We start from the raw sequence: 25,249 nt of genomic DNA, 5'->3' as shown, positions 1-25,249 counted from the left end.
GTCGTCTTCTAAGTCATACTTTTACGTATTACGCAATATCTGAAGTATAAAAGAAATCGGAGAAAATAACAAAACAGTGACATAGTGAACGTTAACGAACCCCGCAGTGACGCAAGCTTGACGCAAGTGCAGTGAGAGTGCACCTTAAGTCGTTCAGAAGGGGGAGCGATCTGAAATTCGCGCACACAATAAATCATGGATTGCTCTAAAATGATGTTATCCACATTTGAGTGCTCGAGTAAAACGGATTTCAAGAAACGCGATCGAGTAAGTATGGTACGCTTCGCCCATTCTCCTGCGGGAACAAGAGGCCGAGTGCATTGCAGAAGTTTGAATTTACTGACACCGGAGAGAGACACCCGAATTGAATATTAGAACTTGGAAAAAGTAATGCTTGACAACTTGAGGCTGCATCGAGCGAAGTATATATGTCGCCAAAAAGCAGTTACTCAAACAAGTGGATATGATTTTGGATATCCAGTTGCTTGAGGAACTGCTTTTAGGCGTATCTTATTACCTGGGCGTATTCTATTACATGGATGTTTAACCTACTAGCTTGGTCCTGACTGATACAGGTAGATAGACGATGATGGAAATGACGTTCTCAGATGTTAACGTTAGTCCATCTTTATCCGTAGGGTAAGCTATATCCGTTGTATATAAAAATAGGGTATTTGGGGATCGTTAGTTCGATGGAAGGCACTTTCACATTGCAATATTGTGAAAATGTTCACATTTGAAACCCACGTCGTTGACCTGAAATCTCTAAATACCCAGTTTTTCTAAAACAACGAATATAGGTTACCCCTAGGGTTACCTTTCCGCCCAAGTCCCCATCTCTGTAAGAACCTCGATCTTCTCTCCGGGCAAACTCGGTACCCAACGTTCGGTACAGCTTCTCTTCTGTCCTCACCGCATCCCGTCTTCTCTTCTTTCGTTTGTGCAGTCCGGAAGCGTTTCTCTTCTGCATCTTCACAGTTTGAGTTCTGTGTCACTGTTGCAGTGTTCCCCATTCTTTAATACACGTTTGCTTCAAGATTGTGTGAAAGGTCTGTCTTATTTATAAACGCCCAAAATACACCGTGACAAACTGGAGTTCCAAATGCGTAGGTGACTGACCGAGTATGGCCTAGATTTGACAAGGCCGTGAACCGGGTATCAGTTTGTCTTGTCCTGACGAACCTTTCAATTTTACGTCTGACGCCTGGTCAGTTTTCTAACACACTTTCGCTATAAATAGGACACATGTTTTGTGTCTTTTGTGTTTTTTCTAACAGCCAAACAATTTTACCCGTATCATTGGATGAGAGGAAGTTTTAAGAAGAACGCGTAAGATTTCGCACAATGTTTGAATGATTCCCATAAAATTTTAAAACACTGGCACTAGCAAGTTTTTTAGAAGGGGTATGAGAAGATTCTTAGACTGTTTTGATGTATGATGAATGAAAAAGCTTAAGACGACAGCTGCTATCAGCTGTTCACTGTTCAGTCCCGTCACCGTATGCAATTGTATTTGTTACAAGCGTGAAGTTAACTTGACGTCCCAAATATAATATTAACGTTACATGGGGGTAATTGAGAAAATGTGGCGTTCAGCGAAACTCCAAAAGTGTATCGGTCCAAACAAAGTTCGGAGACAATTTCTAATGTCGAACTTTATAAATATTGATAAAAGCTTGCCAGAGATTGTATGTCGCAGGGAAGTATCATAACTTTGTTGCAGTATCTGTGACCAACGCCAGGAGACGCTCTTACCCCACCTTTGGGTTGCGGTCGCTGTTGGTATTGCAGCAAGTAATATTTGACAAATATGCAGAATTTATTCGTTCGAAATAGCACAGAGTATCCATATCTAAGTTATGGTCAATTATCATGTTTTGTCTCTAACTGAAATAAGAATAGAAACAATGGGCGGATTGAATAAGTAACGACATGCGTTATTCCAATATTATAACAATTCCCGTTAGCTACAACGTCAGTACCACAAGCTGAATGACTGCTAGGAGAATATTCAAAATGTTTCAAATTCGATGGCATGCTTTTGTCATTTTTCGTCAGATGGAAGGAAAAAACGACCACCTGTTTGTTGCTAGGTACCCTGGGGCAGAGGTTAGCATCACGTGATTTAAAACCTACTCTCACGCCCAGGTTCTTTGTTGTCCTTTCTGTATCATAAAACGCCTATTTGGTTATTATAAAACGACTAGTATGCTCAAAGGACACCATGTGATAGATGTGTTGATAAAACACAGTGTTCGGTACACATTTTGGCCATCTTTTTGGAAATGTTCGTAAATTTCCCTGCGTACGAGAGCCAACCAACCACTTGTTAATGGGAACAAGAGCTGTGACGTCACCAATCATCATGGCGGACGGGAATGGAAAGGAAAATTCTAGCTGAAGGTAACCGGATTTTTATCGTTCTCTGTCGACCTTTTCCTGAAAATCTTAGATCGATGCTTTCAGTGATATGTTTAATGATTCAATGAGGAATACATTTTGTCAAGATATCATTTCTGGGGTCGAAAATCGCTTCTGTAGTGGCCAATATGTCAGGGGGTGTGCCTTTGTTTTGCTGGCTGAATTTTTCATGTTCGCCAGTGGTTTTATGTCGCGATTGACGAGACAAATCGGCGCTGTAAAGCCATGGGACGGGGTATATGGGCGTCTCAGGACGGGCTGAGGGTAACAGATCTGGTACAACCCGTGTAAAACCGCTTTTCATGGCCGAAAACCTGCGCGGAATGCGGAATTGTGGTCTGGTCGTGACCCGGATCCTCTACTGTGACTGTGTAGGCGGTGTGACCGCAGGTGAGGTACAGACGTGTCAGGTACGGACAGGTGATAAACACACAGGTGAGGACTCATCTGGTACAGGTGATACATACAGGTGTACCTTACTTGGACTACGTCTGTTGTGTTGTTCAGAACAGTAAAGACAGAAGAACAGAACAGCCAAATAAAATGTAAAAACTAGCTCGCAGACATGACTCTGTAGCTAGCAGTGACCAGAACTCTACGTAATGACCACCTAGCCATTATAGCGACATTTTGGTGGCCCCTTCTATAGTTTTCCCCTTTGCTCTAAGCATAAAAATCCTGTCTATTGTGGTCAGTTGAAGGTAGAGGCTTGAAAATGTGACAAACTCCTATGGCCTGCTGATCTTCATCTCTACCTATCTGGCACCATTCCCTAGTGTCCGGGATAAAGGATAATAAAACAGTTGCACTCTGTGTGATAAAACTGTTCACTGTCTAGTCAGCTAGACTTGTTAATCCTATTTTATGAAGACTAATGACCATTTGTGATTGCAAGAATAGTGAGTAAATGGCAGACCTGAAAATGAACCCCGCATATATGGACACCAGGTCACCAGATCGTAAAGCCAGAATACAAAGCCCAAGTATCAAGTATCCCTGTATATAATGGGATGTAACAGAATAAGCTGTTTACATGAAGAAGGATACAGTAAGCCAGTCAGTAATATGTAACACATCAGGAGGGTCCATCGACAGTGCTATTCAGGGGTCAAAGCTTAAGGGGATTGAACCAGAAGTAAAATGTTTGGATATTGCTAAATTACCATCAGTAGAAGGCTTTTTTTTATAACTAACTAAGAGTGATGAGAAATGTGATGCATTTTATGGCTAAGCACACGGAGTCACCTCCTTCCTTGTAAGGTTGTTAGTTTTTGATGACTTAGTCACTTAGGCTTTGCATACTAGAACACAGACCTGCTACTAGTGCTATTTTAAAACCCTATCCAGGGCTCGAAATACTGGGTGCATGTGCACCCAGGTGCACCCAAAATTGGAGCTGTGCACCCAATTATTTTCTGTGGGTGCACAGGGTGCACCCAAATATTTTCTTACGTTTATGTATGTAAAGATATCAAAGTATACAGTATACAATTTTTTACATCATTATCTCGACATCTAAGTGTTAGAAAGATAATAAAAATGTCTATCATGGTACTTGTTAAAGAATTTAATAGTTTGTAACTAAGTTTTATCAATAGGTTATTATTTACATTTAAGTGGTGCACCCCAAAAAATTTTGGTGCACCCAAATTTTTAAGCTGGGTGCACCAGTGCACCTAATCTCAAAAATGAATTTCGAGCCCTTCTATCTAAAACTAAAAGGATTGGAATTACAATGTTCCTTGTGTCTTTTGACAAATTATTCATTTATGGTTCAGGTAAAAGTTCCTCTCTGCAAATAACATGTACATCAGTCATACATTTTCATCTTTTTTATTTTATTTCTGAGTACCATGTACAATGTCCAAGTTTGTTTGTTTGTTTTATTTGGATCTCCATAATTGATACTAAATGTAGTGTCTCTATTCTTCCTGGAGTCCTACAATACATGAGCAATAAATACATTGTAAAAACATAAGCTACAAATCTTATACAATAAGTAAACAGAAAACTAACAAAATCAACTGAGGTTACTCAGAGTGAAGGTTGGAGATCAGAGGTCAAATAAAAATGTTGGTGGCTTTGCCCATTATGTTCACCAAGTGAAAATCACTGTCACACAAGGTTTTGTTTGTGTTTCCAGCAATAAAAATTACAGGTACATTTGTAGTTTCAAACTGTATTTAGAGTAGCTCCCAGTAAGATATTGTTGTTCCAGGGATTACTGTGCAGTGTTGATGTTAAACCCCATGGCTGAGTTCAGAGTCATGCACTGGTGATGGCCTTTGTTGACTGTGTGAATGGGGGTGCTGAAAGTCAATGTTGAACTAAACATGAGAGTTTTTCTTGGAACCTTTTAGTGCATTTAAAGGAAGTACTTGTGTCAACATAGACTTAGACAGAACACACCTAATATTGTATGCTATTATAAGTTATGTTATATTAACAAAGCGTACACTAATTTAAGGCATGACAAAGTACAGTGTGATTTTCCCTTGACATGGACAAATTATAGACAACACTTTCATTGATAGTTGACTGTGACAGTTTCGAAGTACATGTACTAAACTATACAGCAAACAGCAAATCACATGTATTGAATGATACAGGCAGAGACAGTAGATGCTCTATACAATACTACTGTTGGGATACGTCGATGTAGGTTAGACATCCAGGTAATAAGATACGCCAAAAATAGTTACTCAAGCAACTGGATATGGTTTTGAAACGGTCAGACGTTTCGGAAAGAATCCACTTTCCTTCGTCAGTGACACTGAAGTGATCTGCAAGAAACAGGTCTTTTGTAGTTGTACTCTAACTATGAATGAAGACAAATTCAGATGTCCAATAGGAAAGGTTGTAAGACAATTCAGACTGAAGACAATTTGGATTCCAAAGAAAACAAAGCTAAGCCAAAGTCAAGCTGAAGACAATTTGGATTTCAAAGGATATCAAGGCTAAGACACAGTTAATGCAAATGAGTCAATTAGCTCCTGTTGTGTTAGCTACAGGAGCTACCTACTGTTGGGATAACTATTCCCCATAGAAATGAATGGCAGATGTCTTGTTCGACTTCAGTCCGGGAAGAAGACAGCAAATGTCTTGTTCTCAGTACAATATGGGCTATTCCATTTGGCAAAGGGGTGTATTTCTTTATCTTACCTTACGTTTTGTAACAACATGTACATACATGTCTACCAATAAAAAAACCTTACCATATCATATGTTAAAATTGTATTTGATAATTTTGTCTTACTGTAGTACGTGGTGTCTTGGAAAGTAGAGCATAAACCCTCAGGCAACAATTGTCTAATCTGTGTACATTACTGAAAATGTTCCTTTGCACCTACATGTATAATTTATGCTAAATGACATATTGTGTTACTCCTATGGATACCTGCACCCAGTATCAGTAACCCAGTTCACACCCAGACAGTGTAAACACGTTTCTCCGATCCTCCCACTTCAGCAAGTAGAAAGTCAATATTGACTGAGGATCTGAAGTACTACTCTCCAAGCAGAGGTTGGTGGGGGAAAATCGTGACCCTTTCCTTATATGCCTTTTCTGTCTGACCAGCCTCCTCACCAGTTGGTAAAAAAAAATACAGCATATAAGAAAAGGTCACGATTTTCCCCACCAACCTCTGCTTGGAGAGTAGTGAAGTGCCCTCCACTGGGCTTGGGTAAGGTTGAGGAGGGTTGGCTCCTGTGTAGCCTGATTAAATCTCGCTTATAGCAGCCCGCCCAACATCCGCCGTACTCCCAGAAGGGGAGGGGCCAGTTACAGCAGAGTGTGTGTTACACAGACGAACTCCTGTCTGGCATCTCTGGAATCGATTTCTAATCTGATAATCAATTTAGAAACAAACAAAACAGTCTTAAACAAATAGGGGCTGATTAGATCATACCTCAGTCTGTTTGTTGAATTTGCAGGCAGCTGGGTAGACACATTTATATAAACATTCTTTTGACAGAAAATCTTAGCAACATACACGCAACTTAAGTTCAATTAGCTTGAGGGAGATTTCGAGACAAACTCTGTCTCTTTGTCAACCCCATTTAACATTGTGGAGACTGAGTTGTTTATCAAGGGAGCCCAGTCGTAGAATCTAAGACACATAGAATATTTAACATTTTGTTGATAGAAGTATGCACTATAAAAATAGATAAAACTCACAGCATGCACACATAGGTGATTGATATACTCATTGTGGGACACACTTTCCTTGGACACAGCAATAACCCCAAAAGTCACCCACAATTTAGGTACTCATCTTTTCTTTGCCTGATTCCTTTATGTAATATTTCTTTACAGTATTGCATATTTACAATAGAGTCAGGTAAAGGATATGTTTGATACATGGCAAGGTGTCAGATAATGTGTATTCATTATAAGTTTGAAATTGAAATGAGATACTCTACTGCACTGGCCTTCATATGTTTCATTTATGAACCCAAACCTGAACTTGTTATGTGCTGTACTTCCTAAAATCATAAAAGGTATTAAGTTCATTGCTGGATATTTTCTTTATCGCTCCCTTATGAACTGAGTGTGACTTTTATTTGAAGGATTGACAATAAATGTGAACTCAAGCTGTGCAGGTTTGTTGTTTACAAGCAATTGAAAATGATAAAATGGTCCACTGAGCCAGAATTCTTTATTACTGACTGTGAACTTGAAGGATGAACTGACATTAACGTTGAAAGATATGTAAAGACTCAACTATGATTAGGTTTGTATGATAACTGTTCAGTATAATCTATCAAACAGCAAGAGTCATTCAAAGGAAACCAAATTGTCTGTGGAGACATGTGTTATGCGACAACAAACATAAATTATGTCAGTACACCACGATTGGTGGAATATGAATTCTTTCAAATGTAAGAACGAACTGGCAATTTGGCATTACAACTTCTGCTTTCATTCAGAATAACATTTAACTGCTATAGAATAGATGTTCCCAAGGTATGATATCTGTCAGCCTGCAACTGAAGGTCACACAGAGGTCAAGGAATCATTTGGGACTCCGCCATCTTGAGATTTGCATTCAGAACTCATCCTTGCTCCTTAGAATTATGTCTATGTCTTACAAAATGATTCAAGTCACACACGTCTACAACCATGACTAATGGAAATGTGAAATAACCGTATTTGTCTTGTCCTTGGTGCTGAACTACTGGATCTAATTGAAAACACAAATTGTGAATCTTTTTTTTCTATTTCTATTGTTTATATGTGTTTCAAAAAGAGAGAAGAACATGTTAGAGATTAGAGATTGTAACACATAGTGTCTTAGTTCCCTTTCCATTTAGCCTAGTTTAAAATCATTTGTATAAGTTTTTCCTCTGCATCCATAAGACCACATGTGGTACTTAAATTGTGCATTTAGCCCTCAGGCATGAATATGCAATAAAGATTATCATTATTATCTTTTAAACTGTGATACTGGTTATATTGGAAAATATGTTCTTCCTCAATATCCAAACCAAATTGTTGTAGATATTTGACTCATTCATGTTTCAAGAAGTTCTTGTTGGAGTTAGCATTTCTGGTAGGAACAGGCAAAATTCCCATTTTCATACTTGGGGCTATTTTATGCAAATTCAAAGACCTGAAACTGGACCAAATCTGTTCTTAAACCATTTCAAATAGAACCAGAACATTAAGTTTGTGGAGTTGACATTTCTGGCGGAAATAGGCCAAAATTTCAACTTTCATATTTGCTGCAATTTTGTGCAGTGTTTGAGGACCTTAAACTGCGGTAAGTACATTCTTAAGCCATTTCAAATACTTCCAGAACATTCCTGTTGGCTTCCTAACATACAAATGGGCATTTGGAAATAGGAGTCCAGATCGTCTACAGATAACTGCGATGAGAAAGTAAGAAATATCCCTGGCTCCCCCTGAGTAAAACTGCTTCTGAGAGTCCTCACGGTCACATTAAGGTTCTCCTACCTTGTGCCAGACTCTCCCAGGCGGTGAGTAATCACTGTAAATTGCACATTATCATCTGTTACCCATCCAATAAGGTGTGCTGTAAAATTAAACTGGGAGTTTTCCTCGGGTAAACTGTCTCTGGGACTTTCTAACGGGCCTTAATCGTTCGCTGAAATACAGTTATACTGTACGTTTTCTATGATTGGTTCGGAGATTGGAGAGCCCGGTAGTTATAAGGATTCCCAGGGATGTACTTGTACTTGGCCTTGGTGAGAGTGGGCTTGAGGGAGGTTTGGTCATGCTGTTCATTTTACTGTCAGGACGTGCGCTGAATAATTTCTGCCTAAAAAGCCCAAATCTTTAGAGGCTTCAGCCAATATTTGATCTGTGACAAAAAGACAGAATAAGCGGAAAGAGATTCTCTTAAATGTGTATCAATTTATTATCATATTGTGGTGATATTTTCAAATGTTGTTCTTAGGCCACACCAATTTAATTTCTTGGTTCACGGATTCGCTCGCTCCTATTTTTTGGAAATAAAAATAAAAATTACCACTCAGCAAATTTTCACCATTAATGAAACCATTCACCAACTTTCTGGTGTAGCAAATTGGCCTTTATATTATAAGCTCCTTAAAGTGTGGGTACAGGTGCTGTTACTGTACAATAATAGTGTTTTTGTACTTTTTTCAAGCTGAGAACTTTTTTTTTTATGTTTTGGATTAGCCTTTACCCCAACCATTTTACAATTTTTATTTTTATTTCACCCTCTCGCTCCATATCTTTTATGAAAAAATCCGTGAACCAAGAAATTAAATTGGTGTGGCCTTATGTTATGGCAACATCACTATGCTTCTACAAAGAAGAGAAGGAGAGAGGGGAATGGTAACTAATAATGAATCAGGTATATGAATGTAATATCGGTCCAGTCTAGCTCTATAAAGAGCTAGTCTTCCACTGGTCGTGACAGAGAAGACAGACACTACGTGCAGTATTTACAGGTTTATTGTATTAGAGAAATTCCCATAGATCTTTTCTACAAGTACCCATGACCGTGGCCCATGGTTTAATGTCCTGTCCTAAGGACTGCAACCCTTTCTGGTAGCGTATATGTCGGGTGAGCGACAATAGGTAGGATTTGAACTCACATCTTCTAGTTCCAGAGGCAGGGCCGCTAACCATTAGACTATGCACGCTATGGAAAATCCAATCAAGTTCTACCTGCCAGGAAACATTACATTCTTGTCTTCTACAGGACTGGAAGGCTGCCAAGCTGGTTTCTGTAATTTCTGAGGAAGAGTGGAGGTCAAGTGCTGTCCCGTCCCCTGTGTGCTGTAGCTTTGCTGTACCACTGCTGTTCTATTGCTGTCCCACTGCTGAAAAATAGCTGTCAATATGGACAGGTAAGTTATGTTCGTTTACTTTTTTTCTTCTCAATCATTTTGTTTTTAATAAGTCTTGTTCTGTTTTACACTATGTGTAATACATTGAATACTATTAGGTTTTTTTATTGTTAAGAATCTGATATTTCTAGAAATCATTTTGAAATCAGATCAAATATCAGATGACTTGACCTAGTAAATGTACTAAAGTGGCCTTTGACCTAGAATTCACATGCATATATAAGAGCAAAAGAGAAGACATAAATTGATAAAATGTATTGTTTGGTATATCAAGTACCAAGTCATTGATATGAATGATTTGGGAGTGGTAGTTATATTGAAAACTTAAACAGCTGTGAATAACATGGTTGCCAATATGACCTGTCATTATAGCACAGTACAATGCTACAGTAGCACAGACATAAGGCACTTTAAACTTAAGTAACCATTATCCCACCTCAATGATTTATGGTTATGGAGTTTTTACATTATGAAGATTGAATTTACCCAATTGTCCTCCCAAATGTATAGCCAGCGGCAAAAATTCAAACTAGTAGTCATGCAGGAAAATTACATTCAGTATTGTTATGGTTAAAACATAGATGTTCCGCAGAAACTATCTTTAATACTGTAATTCCTGATTTTTTCAATGTACTTTTACATGTATGTTACGACTGTAACGTGAACTTGTCATTACTGAAAACAAATAATATAAGAGAATTTTTCATGTGCACCTGCTGCCACCGTGAACATTTAGTTCCGAGAACAAGTCAAATTTTGTCAGACTGAAGGTTTGGTAACGAGAAGACAAAGTGAATTACAGTACTTAAAGTATCATACCAAAGAAAATAATGTTAGACAAATTTATCCTTGTCCCAAATCTATGAGTTGGCCAGTGGATATTAGATCAGAATCATTTTGGTTCAAAATTGATGCGATTTTACACTAAATCAATCTTCTGCCAAACAAAGTAATGTGAGCAGGCAAATTTATCATTGCTTTAAATCTGTTGGCCACTGAATATTAGGTCAGAATTTCACTGATTCATATAATCATGATATTGATCTTTTACCAAATGTATTAAACAAATCAAGACAATTCATCCTAGGCAGCCTCGAGTTATTTAGCTCACAGATATACACAAACACGTGAACATTGCCAAAAACATAACCTTCATGGCAAAGGTAAGAAATTGAATTGTGAGCAAATTTGTATTTACTGAAAATCAATAAGTTGGCCACTAAATATTAGATCAGAATTCTTCTGGTTAGAAACACTAAATGCAATTTTACACTATTATTGATCTTTTACTAAATCTATTGCCTAGCAAAATCATGTGGACAGTCAAACCCATCCCTGTAACCTACCCCTAATCTACAAACCATGAAACCAATTCTGTTTTAATCTGTCCGTGCGTCGTTCTCCGCGCTCCGACATCGATTCCAGCGGGCTGTAAATGAGGAGGCCAGACGAGGTGAATCTCTCCCAATTAGAGACAAATTTGCTGAACCATGAGAAGATTTCCTATGTAAGTGTGTACATGTCACCGGAGAATAAATAGCTTGTGGTGAAATGGCAGAGGGTGGTTTCATTATTGGATTCTAGTAATATGTATTTTATAACATCAGTCCTTTACTTGTTCACAAGGACTTCATAAGGTCTATAAAATGTAGCAGAATCAAAATAAAATCTAACGTAAAAAAGGGCTGTCAATGGAGTCTAAGGACAACCACGGTTGATTTTCTTCATGTTTGCATGTGGCATAATTTTGGTTGGAAGTGCACCTATATCTGTCTTTGAGCCTACAAAATTGCATACATGTAAAGTTGTCCTTGTGTCCTTGCAAGGTTGAAGTGCAAAATTTTAATAAGGTTTCATTTTCTCTTTATATCTAGAAAAGTGATTTAGAGGGCTTCCTATGTAAGTGTGTCGCTGGAGAACTAATAGCTTGTGGTGAGATGGCAGAGGGGCCAGTCTTGATTCTTAAATGACAATCTAAAATTTGTATCCAATAATAAATATAAATTTTATAACATCATTCCTCTACATGTACATATGAATGTTTGAAGCTTATGAAAACATATTTTCATCAATTTTATATACTGAAGTTCAGATTTTTGCGATGGATGGGGTGAAATTTTTGTCTGTTTGTACAAGCAAATTTCCATCCCAGGATGGAGGGACGGGTCTTGGAGACTGCTCTAAGCCAGTATCTCCAGCCCTAATAAGTCATGTTCCCAGTTACAGACCCTCCTACGGTGAGTCGTACGACCGTTTTGTTCCACAAGAGAACACATCAGGAGTCAGTAAGATACAGAAGGAATACTGGCATACCAAACAGAAACTCATCAGCTAATGTTATAATATGTTCCTAGTTACAGACCCTCCTACGGTGAGTCGTACGACCGTTTTGTTCCACAAGAGAACACGTCTGGAGTCAGTAAGATCCAGAAAGAATACTGGCAGACCAAACAGAAACTCAGCAGCTTATATTGTAATGTCAGTTCACCGTAGGGTAACCTTTATCCGTTCTTTTTAAGAACAATGTATCTAGGGAAAGCAAGTTGACAGATGATGGTTTCAAACTGCAATATTTTGAAAATAGTACAATTTGAAACTACCGCCTATCGACTTGATATCCCTGGATACCTTGTTTAGCAACACAACGGATATAGGTTACCCTGCGGATAAAGGTGAACTAACGTTAATATGTTTGTAGTTACAGACCCTCCTACGGTGAGTCGTACGACCGTTTTGTTCCACAAGAGAACACATCAGGAGTCAGTAAGATCCAGAAGGAATACTGGCAGACCAAACAGAAACTCATCAAGAAGTTTGGGAAGAAGGAAGACGAGTTTGTTGTGGCAGGAGACGCTGACGTTGACTCTAAATTAGAGGTGAGGGTCTTAGATAAAATCTTCTGTTGAGGTTTTGTTTTACGCATACCAAGCAGTGTCTTGACAAGTTTCATTGTGTAAAAGCCCCATGTATGCTTGTGCCCAGTACTTTTGGTACCTTGCTTAAGAGAGCAACAGTTACTGTTTCTTAAAAGTAGGACCAGTTGTAGTCGGATTTGGAAGTCTAATTTCATTTCTTGTGCTTTTTTTTATGCAGTCACATGCCAAATTTCATTGTATTTGCACAAGATTTTCCAGATTTTGGCACCTTATTAGATAGTATTACATGGTCTTTTTGTTTAACATTGGGCTAATAGCCATCATATTCATGGGTTGAGGCCAAAAATCGATTTACCCTTTGATTGTTTTTAGTCATGTTTAACAATATTCTTTTCTGTGTTGTTTTTCAGGTGTTTCGGTCCATCCAGAAGTCATGTATGGACTTGTTAAGAGTTATTGAGAAATACCAGGACAACTTGTGTGGTAAGCATCTGATGATTATAATGTTATTAACTCTTGCAGTTCAAGCTGCTATCTGTTATGTACTGCTATGTCTTTTGGAAGTTTCTGTCTTTTGGTAGTTTCAGAGGTTAGCAACTTTTTCGTCTCAACATCCCTATAAAATATTGTGTTCAACAGAGAATATGGGCTTGCTTCAATCATTTCTTGTGACAAAATGTGATCTCGAAGCAGTTTAGCTCAAATGAACTCAATGAGCTGTCACTGACAACTGGACTACAGGTACTTGTAGTGTTATACATAAGAATAGACTGGTTAAAAACAGCCATATATCTGATCTAACCCTGTACCCTCCCCTGCAGCCCTGTCGCAGGCAGAGAATGAGCTGGGTCGGTTCCTGAAGTCCCAGAGTCAGATCGACAAGACTCGAGCCGGCAAGATGATGGCTGCTGTCGGCAAGGCTGAGAGCTTCTCTAGTCAACAGAGGTAAGTTCACATAACGCACAATTGTACACACACAAACACACACATGCACACTCATACACACACATACGCACACAGGCACTTTTACAGCACATAAAACACACTTGTCAAGCATATACACAAGGCAGAGAGCTTCTCCAGCCAACAGAGGTAAGGATACACAACGCAGTAATGTACACAAGCACGAAAACATGTATTACCTACAAGGCTCAGAGCCACACACACAAACATACACACAAGGCAGAGAGTTTCTCCAGTCAACGGAGTTGAGGATACACAATGCACATGTACACACAAGCATACACACACATGCACACTCATATACACACAAACACAAACATGCACACAAGGCTGAGAGCATCTCTTAAGTCAACAGAGGTAAGGATACACAACGCACATGTACACACACAAACACACACATGCACACTCATACACATACATACACACACATACGCACACAGGCACTTTCACAGCACATAAAACACACTTGTCAAGCATACACACAAGGTAGAGAGCTTCTCCAGCCAACAGAAGTGAGGATACACAATGCACATGCACACAAGCACAAGCACAAAAACATTAAACGCATACCTACAAGGCTGAGAGCCATGCGCACACACATGTGTACACAAACAAGGCAGAGAGCTTCTCTAGTCAACAGAGGTAAGTTCACATAACACTTTCATACAAGCACACACATAGACACCCAAACATACACACACTCAAACCTACACACAAGGCAGAGGTCAACAGAGGTGAGTTCACACATAACACTCTCATAGACTCACATGTACACACACATGAGCGTACACACACACACACAGGCACTCTTACACACACAGGCACACACACACACACACATGCACACACACACACTCAGATGCACACACACAAATACACACACATATGTGCACGCACACACGCACAGACACGCTTGTGATAAGTATTGCAACATGGCACATTGTCATAATCTTTATGAAACTGTTAAAAAAGTGAGCTTTCAAAGACATAGTGACAACTTTTATGTGTCCCCCCCAGGCTGGCGCTGAGGGTGCCCCTGGTGCGCCTGTATCAGGAGGTAGAAACGTTCCGGTACCGCGCCATCTCGGACTGCCTCATGACGATAAACCGGATGGAGACGTCGCGTACGGAGTACCGGGGATCGCTGCTGTGGATGAAGGACGTGTCGGAGCAGCTCGACCCCGACACATACAAGCAGCTGGAGAAGTTCAGAAAGGTCAGAATTGAGCACAATCTTATAACAGAAATCTGCCAAAGAGCACAAAATGCTTCAGATTTTTTCTCTGAATCTTTTAAGATTGCAGGCTAACATTGTCGCCATTGCGAAAAGTCTCAAGATTGTACTGGGATTCAGTGAGGTTAAAATTTTTGGGGCTTCTAGAAATCCAAAAAATTTAAATAGAAAGGAAAAGGCACATCATTTTCTTTTCCTTAGTTGTGATATGCATGACCAACATTGAAGAATAGGTGATGTGCACACATCAGCTTGTCCATAGGAATAGCAGAATGAATTAATAAATGAATGAAGGAAGGAAAGGATGAATGAATGAATGAATGGATGGATGTTTATCAACGTGTCTTGCAACTGCAAGTCGCCCATCCCCTATGGCCCCAGCCTCAGTAGCCAATCTGACAAGAACGTTTTCAAACATTTTACCATCAGTTTTTCTTCTGTCAGGTTTTTCAGATAAATAAAGTGAAAGTAAATTTTAAAGTGAAAGTGACAGCTAACATAACCCTTTCTTCTCCCCCTCCGCAGGTGCAGACGCAGGTGCGCAGTACCCGGGGGAAGTTTGAGAAGCTGAAGAATGACGTGTGCCAAAAGGTGGACCTTCTGGGAGCCAGCCGATGTAACATGTTCTCCCACACCCTGGCCACTTACCAGAACACCCTCCTGCACTACTGGGAGAAAACCGCTAGGACGCTCAGCGCAGTGCATGAGAGCTTCAAGGGGTACCAGCACTACGAGTTCACCATGCTTAAAGTGAGAATCTTTTGCGGCCTTGGATTGAATGATTTTTTTTCCTTTTTGCCTTCCCCCTTGTTGCTTGCCATCCAAAGTTGTTAATGTAGCACTGACATTGAGAAAGAGACACAAACCTCCAGAATATCTCAAAGTTTTATTTTGATGGTGTTGATGCATAGATGTGCCTTTTGTGAAATCTTTAAAGATTGAGCTCACAAAAAGTTCGTAATAATATAACAGACATGGACACTTAATGTATTGAAATGTATGTAGTTGTAAGGATCGTATAAGAATACATTTTTCATGTAGTAAATTATTTCATTCTGACCCTTGTAATTCCTTAAGTGGCACATAGGTCGGCAAGTTTCCTTACTGTTTCTGTAGCAATGTATTTTTACAAGGAGGGGGTGCTAGCCCCCTATGTAGGAGTTTAGTCATGTTTTACTTTGTTAGAGTTAGATCTGTTGCTAGACTTTTCTAAGATGTTGCTGTCTAAATACTTGAAAGCAATTGATGGATGTGAAATGTTTTCCCTGCAGCAACTTGAAGGTCCAGTACAGAAGCTAATAGAGCAGACAACAGGAGAGAGGAAGGAGGGAGAGGTGGAGAAGGGAGAGGAGGCAGAGGAGGAGGGGCCAAACAGGTGAGGAGACAGGGAAGGAAAGAAGCAGGGAGGGAGAGATGTAGGGTAGGAAGGAGGGAAGGAAAGAGGCAGGGAGGGAGAGATGTACATAGGGAGTTCAGGGAATGATGATTTGAAGAAAAAAAAAAAAATTCAGTGTCCAAATGCCAGCTGGTGAAAAACAAATTTAAGTGCTGTCCGTCGTGAGTTGTGCTGTAACAAATAATCATGATTTTCAATTGTCTGCAGAAAGGTTTCCTGGTTCTCATCTGGAAATCATCTCTGGCAATTTCTTCAAAAAATAGATTGAAAGTAATCATACGACATATCAATTATACATCAAAATCAAGGAGAGTGAGGGTATAATTGTATGGAACTTCTGCCAGTTGATTTTGCAATAAAATTCAATTGAAAAAAAGATAGCTTGTTCCTTGCTACTCTCTCCTTAATGTTACAATGGAATTAACATTGATTTGCCAGACTATCATCATTATGATATAACCTTGATGACATCTGACCCTTGCCACTTGGCAGTCTTGACCTCCTACAACTTGAAGATGATGAGTTAGAGGACAAAGGTCACACAGAGGACAAGGACAAGTGTGATCGCTGTCAGGACGACAGAAAGACAGAAGAAAAGAGCAGCAGAACGGAGGAGGAAGACCAGGAAGACAACATAGATGAAACCACAAGGTCTGAGATGGTGGTGGAGCACACAACTAACCAGGCTACCGCAGCAATACTAAACCAACTTTTCTGGTGTTGTCCTGACTTTCTCTTTGATGTTTCTGAAGTTCCGGCTGAGGTTATGAAGACTGCTGGGGTGTATTGGGCTTTATTAACACACAGTCAGCTTTCTCTTCCAGTGATTTCTTCAAACCATTTTCCCCTACAGTTTGTTCACTAGGGTGTCACAGTTTTTCTCACATTGTTACTACTAACCGTTTGCCTCACTGGGTTTCCAGAGGTAATTTGCTGGTGATGGGCCAACACTCAGCCTTACAGTTTCCTAACCAGTGTGTTGTGGGTTTCTAACTCTATGTTCAACATGGTTTGTTCTCTGTATGAACACTTGTAAACATCATTAAGTGGGTATCTTACTGAAGCTGCATTAAGTTGACTACTTTGCTGTGGCCGAGCAATTTGACGGAACGCTCAACAAATTTCATTAACCAAAAACAATTTGTAACGTTTTGTATGTTTTTAGTCATACTTGTCTATTTTGCATGATATTCCCATGATTATAAGGTAGCACAAATCCTACTTAGAACACAGCAACGATGCCAACATACTACAGGCCAGTAAGATACCCATTTATCCCTCAAACCACCGTAGCTTTTTTGTGACGTAGATTACCGTATGGGGTCAAAACTGACCCCAAAACGTTTTGTACAAATACAGTTTTTTGTGCGACTCTTTTTGTGATTTGTATATATCTATAGTTTCATTAATCTATGTGGGACAATCTGACATGATAAGGTGACAATAATTCTGGCTCATTATCATAATTTATACAAAAGATCATGAGGACCACATTTTGCACCAATGCTATTCGGACCGGGAAGGAGGTTTTTGATGCCTGTACCAGCTTCAATGCCATATAGCGCCTGAACGGCTTATTCTAGGGCCACCAAACTTGGTAACTTTTTAGAAAATGTTGAAAGCAAACATTTTCAGTGAACAAAGTATGTTCATCATTTTTCATGTTACCATGGCAACAGAATTATGATAGACATATTTATTACGAAATTTTCTAATTTTGTATTAAACATTTAAGTTTTAAGGGTTTCGTAGCAAATAACAGTTGTTTATCACATCTTATGAAATTCAACGTAAATTTCATGACTCAATATTCATAAATTATGCTAATTTGATGACTTCATCAGTCAAAATCCAAGATGGCGGCCGAGATTACCTATATGACGTCATAATGTCGTCATATAACGTGATAATGGGACAAAAGGTGTTACAAATATTTTGGCTTACATGTACATCATTCCCAAAAAATTTTGTGATCCTAACATAAGTAGTTTAGGTGTGGGTCGCAAAAGTTTGTTTAAAAAAGGCTGGGGTCAGTTTTGACCCCACTGGACCATACATAAACTTTCTAGGATAACTTAATCAACAATGAGCCAATCTTGATAAAAACGTGTAAGAAGTTATAGGACATATGTACAAGCAAACTCCTAGAAGGAAATTTGTTTTCGACCAGAAATGCCGTAATGGCACACATTGATATACGCCTGGGGTCAGTTTTGACCCCATACGGTGGTTTGAGGGTTATAGGTGAAGGATATAACGAAATGTTGTCTTATTTTGATGCTTCATTGATTGATTATACTTTTCTACAATACTGGATGTTATTCCCTGCTCCTTGTCAAGTCAAGGTCACCTATTCAAGGCCACCATACCAATTAACCAATTGATAATTGATTGATTGATTATCCTGTATTGAAATTCCTACTCAGACTAATATCGTTCGGTGAGGAAAGGAAAGCGGACGGTGCGGGCGGGACGGATAACGGTGTGGACGCCACGGCGAACGGAGACGACGACGACCTACTGAACATGATCGATGAGCTGACAGTCGGAGAGGACGAAGAGTTCACAAACTTCGCCGACTCTCGTCTGGACCTGCAGAAACAACGACAGGAACATGGTGGGATTTTCTTTAGATGTTTATAAGGTTTATTTCTCGGGTTGTAAGTCAGTAAAAATTTCCTGCTGAACATGATCGATGAGCTGACAGTCGGGGAGGACGAAGAGTTCACAAACTTTGCTGACTCTCGTCTGGACCTGCAGAAACGACAGCAAGAACACGGTAAAGTCTTCTTAAGATGTTTATAAGGTTTATGTATCGCATTGTAAGTCAGTAACAATGACCTGCTGAACATGATCGATGAGCTGACAGTCGGAGAGGACGAAGAGTTCACAAACTTTGCCGACTCTCGTCTGGATCTACAGAAACGACAGCAAGAACACGGTAAAGTCTTCTTAAGATGTTTATAAGGTTTATGTATCACATTGTAAGTCAGTAAAAATGACCTGCTGAACATGATCGATGAGCTGACAGTCGGGGAGGATGAGGAGTTCACAAACTTCGCTGACTCTCGTCTGGACCTGCAGAAACAACGGCAGGAACACAGTGAGTTTTTTTGCGCGTCCTTCTTGTTCCGTTTGTGCAGATTAGTCATCCAGGATGTAGTTAGAACATGTAGTAAAATCAAACAAATGAAGAACTATAAAGAGAATACAGTCATTCTTAGAAGAGTTTACGAACTTTGCTGACTCTCGTCTGGACCTGCAGAAACAACAGCAAGAACATGGTGGGATTTTCCTGCACATCCTTCTTCATATTCTAAACTATAAACAGGTTTTTTTTGTAAGAGTTGGCACTTTGTTTATGTCTTTATTGGGATTTTATTGGATGAGGAGTTCACAAACTTTGCTGATTCTCGTCTGGACCTGCAGAAACAGCGACAGGAACATGGTGGGATTTTCTGTAGATGCTAATAAGGTTTATCTATCACATTGTAAGTCAGGAACAATTAGACTTTGTGAAAGCCTACAATCCAGTAGTAATATGCTTTCGTATTTTGTAATTTATTATTTTATTAGTCATTGAAATCTTATCTACATGCAAAGTACTTCATCTATGCTTTAGTGTCCTTATCTCGTATTATATCAATGTCTTACATAACGGCTTCTTTTTTCCTGGTGTTGAAATTCTTAAGCATGTTTCTTAATTTTCATAATACTTTTTTCTTCTTCTGACACTAACTCTTGCACACAATCAACAAAACATGTTTGCTCTTTATTGAACAAAACTTGATATAGTCTAATATGTATGATTGTGACGTCAGCTTAAGCTTGGATCCCCATGGTGGTTTTTACTTTGGTTTTTATTCCACCAGTAGCTTACACACTAACATTGAAACATAACTTTTTATCACAACTCTAACCTGTACTGTCACTTTTCTTGCCCAGGTGCACTTAATGACTTAATGGGACTAAATTTCACGCCAGCGATGTCAGATCTAGCGCTACTAAACCAGGACCTAGCACAGCTAGCCCCTGATCTAGCATGGCCTGCTACTAACCTAGCACACACACCGGGCTGGACAGAACCACACACAGGCACTGGCCATCTGATGGGTTTGTGCCTCACATTACATTCACTTACAATTATATCTACACAGTAGGCTATCTAGATTGATATACTGCTCTGGCCAGCTTGAATATTTTTACGTCATCCCAATTCGTATTGATCTAAAATATTTTTTTTGTCATAATTTGCAAAAATTCTATCATCATCCAATTTCCAGGTCAGTGTTTGAGAGTGGTTTATGCAGATATTTGTCTGTTAATGCAATTGTCCTTAATTTTCCCTGTTGTACAAAGTGAAATTCTGTCAAATGATTGAAAGACACTCGTACTCACAGTCTAGAGCCATGCTATCATATAGAGGGCTAAAGAAACTTCTCTTTTTACATTATTTTCAACATGGCCAGTTTGATTAGTCATTTTATAGAGTAAGAAATAAGACACTTGCTATATGCTTATATACATATAGACACTATATACATCTTGTCAGGTTTGTCAGGTTTTTGACTGACTGCGCACTCTTGTGAATAATTTCACTAAAAGTCACTGTAACAGTAGACATTTTGGTAACCATCTGTATAACTTTTGCATTGTATTACAAATATTACCAACAAGAAATCCCTACTTATTTGTGCACCTGAGTAGAAGGTTTCAAGGTTGACATTAACAACACTAACACTAACATTAACACCGTATTTCTCCCCAGACATGGAAACCCCTTCAGAAAATGAAGACTCTGCCATTCTCACATACACACAAGGCACTAACCAATCAGAGGACAAGGAGGGTTGGTAACTCGTCCCTCATTGGTGGATCTCCTTTAACTTTTGTCCAATAACATTGCTTGGTTTGGGCTGTACCACCTGAGGTTATGGGGTGTACTTTTCTTGTTCTAAGTTTTTTCCTCATGACCTATGTTGGTTCAGCCTGAATATGAGGAATAAGGATAGTACAAACTGGTGGTGGAGATGGGGTGGTGGCTGGTTGAAGAGACAGTGAAACCTAACTTGGTCATGATGGTTTTAGGGATGGACAAAACTCAATCTTATGTTACAACTTTAAGACCCTATATCTGTACACAAAATAAAGCGCTTACCAACAAGCTTTTGATCAGTCCTCTGATCCTTATCATGTTGAAATGACCCAAAGCCTAACACATCCAGACTCAATCTTTTATTGTAAAATTTATAGCAGTGACATCAGGTACACCCCACTTTTTCGGCAGGGGTCATGAAGTCTGCACATACCAAACAAAAGAAGATTGTTGTTCCATCCCTACTGAACCAAACTTGAATGAAGATATAATGATATGCTGTAGTCTGCCTTGCTGGTACCAAGGTGCTTACAGGTGTTGCCGCTTATTACAGGTGCTGGGAAAGATCTTCTGTCTGACGAACCTGCCAACAATGACCTTGACCTTGACAAGGATGACATGACCTTGCTCAATGAGATCCTGAATGCCCCCTCAACAGGTATGGTATGGTCCGTCCCCCTCCCACAGAAGAATGGTATGGCCTATAGTTGTTAGAAGTCTTGCTATGCTGGGGCCTGTAGTTATGCAGCATGATAGTACATGCCTAGAGAGGGAGCAAAGGATTCATAATATGTGTAAGGAGCTTTATTGCACTACCACTAGCTGTTTCAAAAAGCATCAAGTTCCTTTTTAAGGCCTCCTTACAAGAATGACAAGGCCTTTTAAAATGGTACTGTTTTTTGTCATTACATTACCAACAATATGAAGTTCATGTTGGCACTTTTGACCCACTGGGTCACATGACCTAAGGTCACATGACCAAAGTGGTGGGTCAGTCATCATGAGGAAGGCTATAGGAATGGCCAGAAATTTGCTGACTTAACAGTTTTACATTAGAAATGAGAATTATGACGTTAATTGTGTGATGATTTTTTTCTGTGACGAGGAAGGCCATTTTTCTTAGAAATGAGAATTTTTTTTGTAAATTTATTATCTTTTTCCTGTGCTATGATGTTACAGGGGAGGATGAGTTTGCGCAGTCGTGGCAGGCGGTGTACGGTAACCAGCCTCCCCCCATGCAGATCCCCGCCGTGACTGGTGAGGGGGAGGGCAGCATGCGACAGTTCCTCCCCTCACAGCTGCTGGAGATGCAGGCCGCCATGAGCCTCGGTCAGTCGTACAAGACATGTTCACAGAGTTTACCTTTAAAAGTCACACTTAACTAGTATTAAACTTTCATTGTTAAAGTTTCCTAAGCTTGTAACTTTTATTGGAATTGTGTCATACCGTTTTATGTTAATGGATCACCCATGATGGTTCTTTAAACCTATCACTTTATCACATTACATTGAATAACTGTAACCTAGCTTTTACATCTTAAACCCTTGAGAAACTGTTAACTGGCCAATAAGTCAGAGGCATGATGTACTCAACACAAAAAGTTCCCCAAAAGTGCAGATTGAAATTGCCTTGGAAACTTCAGACACTGTAATGGCAGGGGAATTTCTGAACCTGTACTTTTGCGATGCATTCACATAGTCAGCTTTGAATGTACATGTAGGATCCTGACAAAGTAATTGGCATCACTGTAATACTTGATACAATTGATGATTTAAAGTGATAATGGAAATATGAACAAGTGAAGTTTCTGAACTTTTGTTTAGATGGTTGATGAAGTTTTGTTTTTGTACTGTTCGTTCCTCAGGAGGCCTACCACAAGGACCCGGCGGTCCCCAGGGCATGGCTCCGATGCAGGGCATGCCTGGTCAGCCTCCCATGATGCCTACTGCCATGCCTGGTGCAGCAGCTCCCCCTGGAGGCCAGCAGCAGCACAACATGCCAGGACAGCAGCAACCACAGCAGCAGCAGCCGCAGCAGGAACAGAAAGGTGGGGATGGTACAGGGGCTGTGATTGGTGGAATGAACAACTTTTGTAGATAGCTGACCAATGAAATTGTCCCTTCAGATTTAACATAAAACTTTTAAACAAGTTTTGAAAGTCCTGATATGAGCAAGTAGTGCTTTGTGATTGGTCAAATTTTAAAAAATCAGGCAGCCAGAATCATTGTCTAGAAAAAGGTATGAATGATAGGTGAAAATGTTTTTATTCATATGGAGGACAATTTGAATAAATCTTAACTTTGTACAGAACCACAAACTCAAACACACAAGCTCACACAATGAACACTGAACAATATCGTCATGCTCCCCCAAACAGTCTAATATGTCTGTCAATGAAGGACACTATCCATTGTTTGATTATACTGCTGCTGGGATGGAAAGTCTTCATGCAAGATAAAAGTAATCCAAGGAATAGGATACATTTTTGAGATGGTCAGACATTTTCTTTAATGTCCTCATCACTGACCTTCATGATCTTCCCTTACATGAAACCCTGATATCTTGTTTTGCAGCCAAACCAGGAAAAGGTGCCGGCAAGGACATGTCCGCCTGGTTCAACCTGTTTGCGGACCTGGACCCGCTCGCCAACCCGGATGCCATCGGAAGGAAAGAAGGAGAGAACCAGGAAGAGAGGAATTGCTGAGGCCCCCGAGGCTGGCCCTTGCAGCCACAGTGTGTGCCTGTTTGGTAGCAAAGTAGGCAGAAGATAAAAGATATTAATTTAAATAAAAATTGAATCCAGATACTCATGCCAACTGACAGCAGTGTTGCAAGACAAGCTTCTTTTAGGAATCCAGATTAAACAAAAACAACTGCATGCCTTATAAGGGTATAACACTGACCAATCAGCTTGTTCCATTTGTGTCTCTATGGTTACCACTAATGAAAGTGACCAATCACTACAGTCTGTGTCTGTGGCTATATAGCTAGGTCTACTGAATAAGATAGAATCTGCTGTTGCTAAGCAATGGTGTAGTGAGCTGTGAAGGCCTGGTTTCTATGGCAACAAGACCACTGTCAGCCAATCAACACGAGTTGAGAATTGTTTCCATAATAGTCTGTTTTTGTCTCCATGGTTACTGAGGTTATCCATTAGTTCTGAACAATCATTTATGGTTACCACAGTTGTACATACAAAATGGCATCTTTAACTTGCCAGTCTGAAGTCTAGCCAATGAGCACACACCATTGGTATCCATAGTAACCAGGAAGAGGATAGTCTCCATGAATTTGTACCACTGTAACGTTACTTCAGCCCTGACGAATATGCAAGGATTTAACTCTATGAACTAACTGAAGTCAGCTGAAGCAAAATTCTTGTTTAGTTAGAAAATTTAGTCTCTACTTTGTCAGAAAAAGAAAACATGCTTTGTATCACTTATAATTGTCATATAACCCAAGATGACAAAAAATGTATTACCGTAATAAACCTTGCTGTTTAAAACTCGATCCATCAATGTAGCCAGGTTGCCAACAGAAAAAGAATATTGCAACAATCTGTAGAGTTTGCTACATAACACCGAGCCAATGTACCAAAGTGAGACACATGTACTAAGTTATTGTGCTGCAGAATTTCTGTATATATCACTAAGAGTGTTAAACAGTCAGGAATGTAATAGTTGGGAAATGATAGCCCGACTGTGCAGCTTTTTCTTGTAGCCATTCTGTCTTTCAGCTTGTAGCATATTTTGGCAACTTTTGTAGCTAAAAAAAAATTGTCATTTTTCTCCAAGCACAGTGCTTGAGACAATGCATGATGCTTTTTGATAGTTGATTCAGATTTGCTATAGCTTGCTTTTATAGCCAAGTACATCTTTATGATATTAATGTTAGTTAAAGATCCTTTAAGAACCCAAGATGCTCATTCTTTCAGCTGAGGTGTAGCAAATTCCCAGTCCAGCCCTTGAGATGTAGGTATTCTGTGTGCGGGCGTGTCTGTATTTGATTCACAAAGATGTAGATATTTAATGAATGAATCGCTAAGTTGTTCCTCGAGAAGAGACCTGTTGTAAAACTATGTATAGGGAAATGTATTGTTAAACTCTCTTATGTTGGTGCAATGTAGTAGTCTGTAGGCTGGT

At 39.5% G+C, this 25,249-nt stretch overlaps 1 protein-coding gene and 1 long non-coding RNA gene across 2 annotated transcripts; both read left to right on the top strand.

The window, feature by feature from the left end:
- Nucleotides 1–2,199: 2,199 nt before the first annotated feature.
- Nucleotides 2,200–12,224, top strand: LOC118407952. Its single transcript, XR_004830223.1, has 3 exons — nt 2,200–2,403; nt 9,615–9,762; nt 11,983–12,224. It is a non-coding gene; the product is annotated as an uncharacterized LOC118407952 (long non-coding RNA).
- A 251-nt stretch (nt 12,225–12,475) lies between these two features.
- Nucleotides 12,476–24,009, top strand: LOC118407951 (islet cell autoantigen 1-like). Its single transcript, XM_035808539.1, has 12 exons — nt 12,476–12,638; nt 13,049–13,121; nt 13,460–13,583; nt 14,619–14,817; nt 15,361–15,584; nt 16,106–16,210; nt 16,724–16,882; nt 18,658–18,848; nt 21,661–21,765; nt 22,287–22,436; nt 22,972–23,154; nt 23,681–24,009. Exons 2-12 carry the CDS (start codon nt 13,076–13,078, stop codon nt 23,809–23,811), a joined length of 1,617 nt encoding a protein of 538 aa, XP_035664432.1. The 5' UTR covers nt 12,476–12,638; nt 13,049–13,075; the 3' UTR covers nt 23,812–24,009.
- Nucleotides 24,010–25,249: the final 1,240 nt, after the last annotated feature.

The sequence above is a fragment of the Branchiostoma floridae genome, unplaced genomic scaffold, assembly GCF_000003815.2.
Source record: "Branchiostoma floridae strain S238N-H82 unplaced genomic scaffold, Bfl_VNyyK Sc7u5tJ_1501, whole genome shotgun sequence".
Lineage (NCBI taxonomy): Eukaryota > Metazoa > Chordata > Leptocardii > Amphioxiformes > Branchiostomatidae > Branchiostoma > Branchiostoma floridae.
The sequence above is the reverse complement of the archived record's forward strand: the minus strand, read 5'-3'. Positions and strand labels throughout refer to the sequence as shown.

Coding starts and splice junctions, on each gene's coding strand:
- LOC118407951 (XM_035808539.1), top strand. CDS start 13,076: ATGGACTTGTTAAGAGTTATTGAGAAATACCAGGACAACTTGTGTG. Junction 13,122..13,459: donor ATACCAGGACAACTTGTGTG/GTAAGCATCTGA, acceptor CCTCCCCTGCAG/CCCTGTCGCAGGCAGAGAAT. Junction 16,883..18,657: donor AACATAGATGAAACCACAAG/GTCTGAGATGGT, acceptor ATTCCTACTCAG/ACTAATATCGTTCGGTGAGG.